Source organism: Lethenteron reissneri, unplaced genomic scaffold (genome assembly GCF_015708825.2).
Source record: "Lethenteron reissneri isolate LAM-NWPU_2019-01 unplaced genomic scaffold, ASM1570882v1 scaffold_618, whole genome shotgun sequence".
Lineage (NCBI taxonomy): Eukaryota > Metazoa > Chordata > Hyperoartia > Petromyzontiformes > Petromyzontidae > Lethenteron > Lethenteron reissneri.
In genome coordinates, this window is record NW_026892140.1 from 200,966 (window position 1) to 211,411 (window position 10,446).

At 47.9% G+C, this 10,446-nt stretch overlaps 1 protein-coding gene across 1 annotated transcript; it reads right to left on the reverse strand.

Annotated features, from left to right (window-relative positions):
* Positions 1–351: 351 nt before the first annotated feature.
* LOC133339980 (neuronal cell adhesion molecule-like) lies at positions 352–9,944 on the reverse strand. Its single transcript, XM_061548080.1, has 5 exons — positions 9,910–9,944; positions 7,814–8,040; positions 5,153–5,275; positions 821–985; positions 352–459 (listed from the first exon to the last, which is right to left on the reverse strand). The coding sequence occupies exons 1-5, from the start codon at positions 9,942–9,944 to the stop codon at positions 428–430; spliced, it is 582 nt and encodes a 193-aa protein (XP_061404064.1). The 3' UTR covers positions 352–427.
* Between the last annotated feature and the right edge of the window lie 502 nt (positions 9,945–10,446).

Consider the following 10,446-nt stretch of genomic DNA (forward strand, 5'->3'; position numbering starts at 1 on the left):
AGGCCATGTGCACCTTGAGGCCACATACACACACACACATACACACACATACATACACACAGACACATCAACAACAACAACCGCCATTCGCCACTAAGTGGCGGTGACGTCACCACGACGCTTGTGCCAGGCCAAGTGCACCTTCAGGCCACGTGAAGTGTCGAACGCCCGCTGGCAGGAGGTCACGGGGCAGACCCAGGTGCCACGGGTCGACTGACCGAGATGACCGAGATGACTGGCTGATGCACCACCTGTGCCCCCTACTGTACCAACTTGCTGTGCTTTAGCCACCCGGCGCTCTGCTCGTTGTTGTGAGCGTCGCTCCTCCGCCCTCCGTTGTTGTTGTAGGGCGACTGCCTCCAACTGCTCAGTAGCGTCCTTCACGAGCCTCCTCCACTGAGGCCGATCTTGACACCGCTGGTACCAGTCATCGGCAAGTCCACTCAGCTCCACGTCCTCCTGTACCACATCACTCCATCTCTTCTCTAGCCCGTGCCGCGCCCGTTTAGCCCCCTCGATCCGGCCGAACAAAAGCTGTTTAGGCATGCGGTGGCTGGGCATGCGGGCTACATGACCCAGCCAACGCAGCCTCGCCTGCCGGAGGAGCTCACCGATGGGACTTTGCCCAGATCTTTCAAGGATTTGTGAGCTCCTCACATACACACACACACACACATACACACACACACCACACACACATACACACACACATACACACATACACACACACACACACCACACACACACATACACACACACATACACACACACATACACACACACACACACCGCCGGCAATCGCCGCCGTGCCGCCACTCACTGGGTTGGACCGTCAGTGTGAGCGGCTGCTTCTGGATGGTCCCCGCGTGCGGGAAGTGAGCGTAGCACACGTAGTCGTCCCCGTCACTCAGCAGCACGTTGGCGAAGAACAAGTCCCCGTCCAGGCCCTGGGATACTCGCCCATTCAGCTGCACTCTCTCAATGGCTGCAGCGGCAGCGGCACCCCGGGGGTAAGGGGGACAAGGGGACAGGGGGGGATCAAGAGGATCAGAATCTTTATTTAGGACTGTGGAAGGAGGAATTCGATGCAGCTCTTTATCAAAGATGTAAACCACTAAATCGCTTCATCATCTTCTTGGTTCTTTCGGTAAAGTCGTCACGTAGAAGGGAAGTAATAAAATAATAAAAATAAAACAATAAAATAATTCTCACGACGTTTCGGCCACAACGCAAGCAGCCGTCCTCAGGTGAAAACCAGGTCTGTCGAGGCGACAGCGTCTGAATGAAACAGCACACGAGCTTGGAGCATGTATTTAAGCTGGGTTGGGAGGGGGGAAAGGGCGCCTTGACAAAAGAATATGCATATCAAGAGGCGTTTAGCATATTTATGGGAAATGCAGGTATGTGATTAGTACTACTCATGCCCGTGCATTATGCAGGATTAGCAGCATCAAAGGGATGGGATAATGGGAAATGCAGGTATGTGATTAGTACTACTTATGCCTTCATCATCATCCGCCATGCAAATCATGGAAGCAGCGGCAGATGTGGAGGATGCCTGCAAAAGTGGTGAAAATGTGTTCATCCAGAAGAGACACCGTACAACGGATAACGCCACACTGCTTCCGGTCCACAAATAGGACGGAGACATCACGGCAATGATGCACTCTGCTTCGCTTGCCTGGCTTGCCCACCTCATTGTGAAATTGTAGTCATTGAGTCTGCATCTACATCAGCAGTTGTACAAAAGAGGACCTCCTGCGTACCAGGCGAGGTAGTCAACATCTCCTAGCCACCGTGATGATGATGAGAGAGACACGCAAACTCCAAATATACAGCAGCAGGCGTCAGGGTCGGGATGGAACCCACGACCTCCTGTAGACCAGGCGAGGTAGTTAACATCTCCTAGCCACCGTGATGATGATGAGAGAGAGAGACACGCAAACTCCAAATATACAGCAGCAGGCGTCAGGGTCGGGATGGAACCCACGACCTCCTGTATACCAAGCGAGGTAGTCAACATCTCCTAGCCACCATGATGATGATGAGAGAGAGAGACACGCAAACTCAAAATATACAGCAGCAGGCGCTAGGGGTTACCAAAAAGATTTCCAATATATTAAACAAACACAAGATCCAGGTTCGTTTAAACACAGTACACAAAATCCGTGATTTAATCCCATCTGTAAATGATTCCTGCCATGCAGTACCCTGGTGTCTACAAACCGAGTTGTGGTTGTGGCAGCAGTAACATTTGGGAAACGAAACGGCATGTCTCGGACCACGTTCGTGAACACAAGGCGGATCTGAAACACGGTAGGACAAATACATCTGCCATTGCTGATCATTGTTTTAACGCTGTGGGCTCACGCAAAATTGATTTTTCCAAGACGGAGGTACTCTGCAAACCTACCGGCTACGTTCAGAGATTTGTTCATGAAGCCATCCAGATGTATCAACACAGACACAACTTCAGCCGAGAATATGGGTACAAACTGAGCAATCATTGGAAGGACGTTATTAACCAGGTAAAGTCTTAACTGACTGTGATGTTTCCATCCTACCTGCCTATGTCAGCTGTTATTACCGACTCTGTGTCTCTCTCTCTCTATGCCTCTCTCTTAGACCTCTCACATGTCCTTTGGATTGCACTCTCAGTTTCACATGCCCTTTGGAGTACACTCTCATGGTGCTAATCTCTCAACACTGCTGTTGTGCGCATATGAGGGCATGATACTCTTATGCGGCGACGGAAGCTCATTCATGCTAATCTCTCTCTCTCTCTAATCTCCCCCATTAAATTTCGATTTAAAGCTTTCGTGACTGCAGGGATTCATCTTCTTGGTTCTTTCGGTAAAGTCACGTAGAAGGGAAGTAATAAAATAATAAAAATAAAACATAATAAAACAATTCTCACGACGTTTCGGCCACAACGCAAGCAGCCGTCCTCAGGTGAAAACCAGGTCCGTCGAGGCGACAGAGTCTGAATGAAACAGCACACGGGCTTAGAGCATATATATAAGCTGGGCGCATTGACAAAGGAATTTGCATATCAACAGGAATTTAGCATATTTATGGGAAATGCAGGAATGTAATTAGTACTGCATATGCATGTGCATTATGCAGGATTAACAGCATCAAAGGGAGCTGCAGTTACTGCTGCTGCAGCAGTTGCTGCTGCTGCTGCAGTTTCTGCTGCTGCTGCAGTTACTGCTGCTGCTGCAGTTGCTGCTGCTGCTGCACTTGCTGCTGCTGCTGCACTTGCTGCTGCTGCTGCACTTGCTGCTGCTGCTGCAGTTGCTGCCTTATCCATTTTAATATAACACTATGTATTATTCTACCCACCCTAATGTGTATCATACTGCTATATGTTTACTGTACAATTACGACACCATACATTACTCTGCACACTGCACCATGCCAGTGAGTGGAACGCGGTCTGAAAGTCACCGTTAACGTGAACACAATCAGTTAAGATCCGAAATGGTTTATTACGTCCTTCCAATGATTGGATGGTGTCGTAATTGTACAGTAAACATATAGCAGTATGATACACATTAGGGTGGGTAGAATAATACATAGTGTTATATTAAAATGGATAAGGCAGCAACTGCAGCAGCAGCAGCAAGTGCAGCAGCAGCAGCAAGTGCAGCAGCAGCAGCAAGTGCAGCAGCAGCAGCAACTGCAGCAGCAGCAGTAACTGCAGCAGCAGCAGAAACTGCAGCAGCAGCAGCAACTGCTGCAGCAGCAGTAACTGCAGCTCCCTTTGATGCTGTTAATCCTGCATAATGCACATGCATATGCAGTACTAATTACATTCCTGCATTTCCCATAAATATGCTAAATTCCTGTTGATATGCAAATTCCTTTGTCAATGCGCCCAGCTTATATATATGCTCTAAGCCCGTGTGCTGTTTCATTCAGACTCTGTCGCCTCGACGGACCTGGTTTTCACCTGAGGACGGCTGCTTGCGTTGTGGCCGAAACGTCGTGAGAATTGTTTTATTATGTTTTATTTTTATTATTTTATTACTTCCCTTCTACGTGACTTTACCGAAAGAACCAAGAAGATGACTCCCCCATTAACACAACTGACGTGCTTGCGTCCGGGGGTGGAATTCCTTTCCAGCTCAGACCCCGCTTGCTTGCCCATCGCCACATATATAACCTCTTGTTGTAACAGCTCTCTCGCTGGTTCAGCAGTTCCACTGCCGGGTTATATTTTTTTCCGCCTGAGGATGACCGCTTGTGTTGCGATCGAAACGTCGTGATTCATTTTATTTTATACCCACGTGACTTTACCGCAAGAACAAAAGAGTAAAAAGATATATCAGCAGGCGTCGTCTGGGTCGGGATCGAACCCACAACTTCCTGTGCATCAGGCGAGGTAGTCAACATCTCACAGCCACCGTGATGATGATGAGAGAGAGACACGCAAACTACAAATATACAGCAGCAGGCGTCGTCTGGGTCGGGATCGAACCCACAACTTCCTGTGTATCAGGCGAGGTAGTCAACATCTCACAGCCACCGTGATGATGATGAGAGAGAGACACGCAAACTACAAATATACAGCAGCAGGCGTCGTCTGGGTCGGGATCGAACCCACAACTTCCTGTGCATCAGGCGAGGTAGTCAACATCTCACAGCCACCGTGATGATGATGAGAGAGAGACACGCAAACTACAAATATACAGCAGCAGGCGTCGTCTGGGTCGGGATCGAACCCACAACTTCCTGTGTATCAGGCGAGGTAGTCAACATCTCACAGCCACCGTGATGATGATGAGAGAGAGACACGCAAACTACAAATATACAGCAGCAGGCGTCGTCTGGGTCGGGATCGAACCCACAACTTCCTGTGTATCAGGCGAGGTAGTCAACATCTCACAGCCACCGTGATGATGATGAGAGAGAGACACGCAAACTACAAATATACAGCAGCAGGCGTCGTCTGGGTCGGGATCGAACCCACAACTTCCTGTGTATCAGGCGAGGTAGTCAACATCTCACAGCCACCGTGATGATGATGAGAGAGAGACACGCAAACTACAAATATACAGCAGCAGGCGTCGTCTGGGTCGGGATCGAACCCACAACTTCCTTGCATCAGGCGAGGTAGTCAACATCTCACAGCCACCGTGGTACTCACAGCCGTCCATCCAGAAGACGATGGGAGGAGGAAAGCCTTGGGGAGGGCGGCAGCGCAGCACGGCCGGCAGGCCCTCGGTGGCCATGACGGGTTCCAGCTGTTCACGGGGCCACAGGGGAGCACCTGCAGGACACAGACAAAACCACCCATGTAGCCTTAGACCTCGATTGGAAGTTTCCGTGACTGCAGGGATCCATACTCTATGGTTCTTTCGGTAGAGTCACGTCGGTATATAATTAATAAAATCACGACGTTTCGGGCGCAACACACAAGCGTCCGTCACCAGGTGGGACAACCACAGCAAGAAACAATTGCTGAAGTGGGCAAAAGGGTTGCCGTGACAAGAGGCTATATAGGTGTTGAGTAGTTCCGACGGACGTACTCGGAGACGGAGGTAAGTTAGGGGCTTCCGCCAGGGTTTATTAAAGCTGTTACAATACACACGCAGCAGGGTGCACAACTCCCAGGGTTTATTAAAGCTTATCTATATTACACAGCAGGGTGCACAACTCCCAGGGGCTAGGGGGGTCCTACTCTAAGTGCGGGTCCCTGCCGGCGAGCTCCGGTCTCTCTCTCTCGTGTCGGATCAGGGACTCTGCCGACTCCACCGACTGGAGAGAGAAGCACCTCTACGGCTACCACCGGCTTCTCCCCAGACTCACCACTCGATCCCTCTGTCTACCCCTGGTCCCCTCTTCACCCTGCTTACTCGACCCGTTCCCACAGTGACCCCGCTCACGTCACGGGGTATCTCTTAAGTACCCCGGGAGACGTGACGTCATCGCACTGAACGGCACACCTGACGTCACGTCCCCATTTTACTCCTCTACATAGGTAAGAGACGGGGGAGGAGCCAAGGAGGAGAGACAGGGAGGGGTGGGGGGTAGGGGGAGTGGAGTGCCGCTAGAGGGATTAAGAAACGAGCAAGGAAATGCCGGGGGGGGGGGGGGGGAAGTGGGCGGGGCTGGGAGTGGGAAGCTGAAGAAACTGGAGATGCGGATATGAAGGCAACACCATGAAGCAGTGAAGGTTTGACCTGGTTAATAACATCCTTCCAATGATTGCTCAATTTGTATCCATCTTCCGGTTGAAGTTATGTCTATGTTTAGATATCTGCATGGCTTCATGAACAAACCTTTGATCGTAGCCCGAAGGTTTTCAGAGTACCTTGGTCTCGGAAAAAACAATATCATGAGAGCCCACAGCGTTATAGCAATGGTCAGCCACGGCGGAGGAATTAGTTCTGCCGTGTTTCAGATCTGCCTTGTGCTCGCGAACACGGTCCGACACATGCCGTTTCATTTCCCAATGCAACAGCCACCACAGGTGCAACTTAGTTTGCAGACTCCAGGATAATGCATGTCAGGAATGACATCCTTCACCGATGGGATTAGATCACGGATGTTGTGTACTGTACTGAATCGGACCTGGATCTTGTGTTTGTTTAAGATCTTGGAAATATTTTTGGTAACGCCTGCTATGTATGGTAACGTGATGGTTTTGATCGGCATCTCAAGGGGTTGTTTCTCCATGGTTGGAGAAACAGCTTTGCGAATAATGCGGTCCGAGTACCCATTCATCTTGAGGGCCTGGTGTACGTGTTCCAGCAACCCTTTTGCCCACTTCACCAATTGTTTCTTGCTGTGGTTGTCCCACCTGGTGACGGTCGCTTGTGTTGCGCCCGAAACGTCGTGATTTATTTTATTTTATACCTACCTGAATTTACCGAAAGACCAGGGGCGGTTTCTTCATTAGGGTGATTGGGCGACGCACCACCAATGTCTTTCAACCACAGAGTCACGCTAGCCGTTATTGTGCCTCTGGATATAGTCCAATCAGCGTCATGTCACATTCTGTGGAGTACCGCCTCTTTTTTGGCGATTTCACTCTGGCTGAGAATCGCCCAGAGTGTTCCCATAGACTTACATTCAAAGATGTTTTTTTTCGACCGGGGGGTGCTCCAATGCATTCTCTACGGCTTCCGGGAGGGCTCGCCCTAACGTGCTTACGTCATCATACGTAAGCACGTGTCAGTCAACAATATTATTTGTCGCCACCTAGTGGAATCTTTAATAAAGAAACTGAGTGGATTGTAATAATAGTGAGCATAGAAACAAACAAGATGTATTGTAAGAGTCACTTTATTTTTCATTAATATTAAAGAAGTGAAGTTGCCTTTACATGCTGACGCTGTTAATTTATCCATTGCATGGGTGGACCTTATCCTTATCAATCATCCAGACATTTGCCCCCCCTGAGAGATTTTGCAGGAGCCGCCACTGCGAAAGACCGTTGGGGTAAGTGCTGTCAGTGAGTAGCAGCACCTGTGAAGACAAAGATCCCCCCTTGCGTAGCCACCCCCTCCACTGCGTCGCCGGGTGATCAGCACCACGCCCGGCCGCCTCTGTCTCCCCGGTGGCAAAGTTTACCGCACATCGCACCGGGGACTCGCTTGAGGCCGATTCAACCTTGGGGAGCCCCAGGGCCGGTTCAGTAACAGCAGTTGATTGCTGTACAATTACTACAGCCGGCAGAACGACCGCGCACTGTGTGTGTGGCGCAGCGCTTAGCGTTCTGTGTGTGTGTGAGTGGTGGCACAGTGGTTAGCGTTCTGTGTGGTAGTCCACGGTCCAAGAGTGGCGTCCCCCCCCACCCACTCACGCGCCAGCCGCACGGTGATGTTTGGGGTGAGCGTTGTGCCGTCCTGGTTCTCCGCTGAGCAGCGGTAGACGCCCACGTAGGCCTCTGCGGCTTCGCTGTCGGACTCCGCGGACGCCGCCACCACCGCCGCCATGTCCACGGTGAAGGTGCCCGAGCCATCTCCACGCCGCTTCACGTTAGGGTCGCCGTTCGGGTCAAAGCGCCGGCCGTCCTTACTCCACCGAAACCTCAAGCACAAACGGGAGGGGGGGAGAGAGGGAGGGATGTGAGAGATGGAAGGAGGAGAGGGAGGGAGGGGTGGGGAGGAGAGGAGAGGGTGTTGTATATACAGTGAGGGAAACAAGTATTTGATCCCCTGCTGATTTTGTACGTTTGCCCACTGACAAAGAAATGATCAGTCTATAATTGTAACGGTAGGTTTATTTGAACAGTGAGAGACAGAATAACAACAACAAAAATCCAGAAAAACGCATGTCAAAAATGTTATAAATTGATGTGCATTTTAATGAGGGAAATAAGATTTTTTTTATTGTTTTTTTTCGTTTCTCTTAATACAACGGTTAAAAGTTCAAAACTTAGCGACGTAGATTAAGTCGACATCATAGTCTGCCAACACACTCACCCAGATTAAAAACTACACTGCAGTCACATTGGTGGCCTTGATTGATTAATTACCTCGTTTTACTCGGATTCACCTCACATTGTTTCTTGTTGTATCTTGCTATCTACGTGACTTTACCAAAAACCAAGGAATATGAATTCCAGCAGTCAAGAAAGCTTAAGTGAAATTTTAGTTAGATCTCTAGCCTCAGGACATCAAAATATAACTCGAGTAAAACAGCACAAATCCCTGGATGCTAAATCACAAATCTTGGATAAACATAAACCAAATAATAATTATGAATCTTAACTTTGGAGCTTTCGTGTGTTGACCGACTCTCTGTGTCGTTTTACATAACATTTCGATACTTTGCTAGGTTATTTAATTTTAGTGTGTCTCTTTCTCCCCCTAAGCCTGCTCACTCCTTTTGTTGCACTCATTGACATGTAAAATTTTTCCCTACCCCCTCCCCCTCGCTGCCTCCGCCCCCCTCTGTCTATTTAAGGCCACCCCACAGAGACGATCACCCCTCTCTGTACCTGTGTTGCCCGCTCTGTGTATCTTGGTGATATCTGTCTGCTTATATGTCTGTCTATAATTTTTTCTGGTTAGATTTTATGTCGCTATTTCATTATACCTGATGATGATTGCTTGTGTTGCAATCGAAACGTCGTATGCTATTATTTAATTTATTTATTTTTCTTTATACGTCACTTTACCGAAAGAACCAAAGAATAATAATTATGAAGTATTCGACCAAGAGTCAACCACAAGGATAAACAAGGCGGAACAGGTCCATCACCCATAACCAAGATAAAATGTATCCCACAGAGAGAAAGAGAGAGAGCCTCTGTGAACACTGCTGCAGACATACCTTGAGTCACTTACAGAATCAGAACTACACAAGCGGTACGGTATCAAGCCATGAGAGGTCAAATCATCTTCTTGGTTCTTTCGGTAAAGTCACGTAGAAGGGAAATAATAAAATAATAATAAAACATAATCAAATAATAAACATAAAACATAATAAAATAATACAAATAAAACATAATAAAATAATACAAATAAAACATAATAAAATTATAAATATAAAACATAATAAAATAATACAAATAAAACATAATAAAATAATAAAAATAAAACATAGTAACATTTCGATTTGAAGCTTTCGTGACTGCAAGGATTCCTACTCTTAGTTTTTTCGGTAAAGTTACCATGTAGGTAAAAATGAAATAAAAATTTAAAAAAATAAAAGAATAAAAATCACGACGTTTCGGAGGCTGTATACAGCAAATCTGGCTGTGACGGTCCCACCTGATGACGGAGACTTGTGTTGCCTCCGAAAGTCGTGATTCTTATTCCTTTATTTTTATTAATTTTTATTTCATTTTTTATCTACGTGACTTTACCGAAAAAACTAAGAGTATTTTATTATTTTATACAAATTTCAAAACCCGACATATACAACAACAAGGGATGTGGGGAGGTAGCGTACTTGGGCGTTGGGTTGCCATGAGCCTCACACTCCATGACGATCTCGCCCTGCGGGTCCACTACGTAATCCTCCGGCGAATACCGGGTGATGAACGGAGGGCGAGTACCTGCAGGAGATTGATGGGTTAACAAAACTGTGGCTGCAGCAGTGGCAATAGCAGATTCACACCAACACAGCCAATTCGCGCGGCTTAACGATTTTCAATCAACATGCTAATCTCTCACTAACATGCCAATTTGCACCTGGCAGCCCTTTGATTGGTGGAATACCAACCGCTGTCGGGTTTGCTGCCCACCACTTGCATTGCCATTGGCTGCTGACATTTGGGCGACGCCCATTTGAAACCCTTACAAACAGTTTGCCTTGGAAGCTAACCCTCCTTATCCTGAAGACGACCGCTTGTGTTGCGATAGAAACGTCGTAAAATTTCGATTTCAAGCTTTCGTGACTGCAGGGATTCATCTTCTTGGTTCTTTCGGTAAAGTCACGTAGAATGGAAGTAATAAAATAATACAAATAAAACATAATGAAATAATT

Excerpts from the sequence above, each read along its gene's own strand:
- LOC133339980 (XM_061548080.1), bottom strand. The coding sequence starts at position 9,944 with ATGGAGTGTGAGGCTCATGGCAACCCAACGCCCAA. Across the intron at positions 8,041-9,909 it reads CATGGCAACCCAACGCCCAA|GTTTCGGTGGAGTAAGGACG; the intron begins GTACGCTACCTC and ends TTTGTGCTTGAG. Across the intron at positions 5,276-7,813 it reads CATCACCGTGCGGCTGGCGC|GTGCTCCCCTGTGGCCCCGT; the intron begins GTGAGTGGGTGG and ends TGTGTCCTGCAG.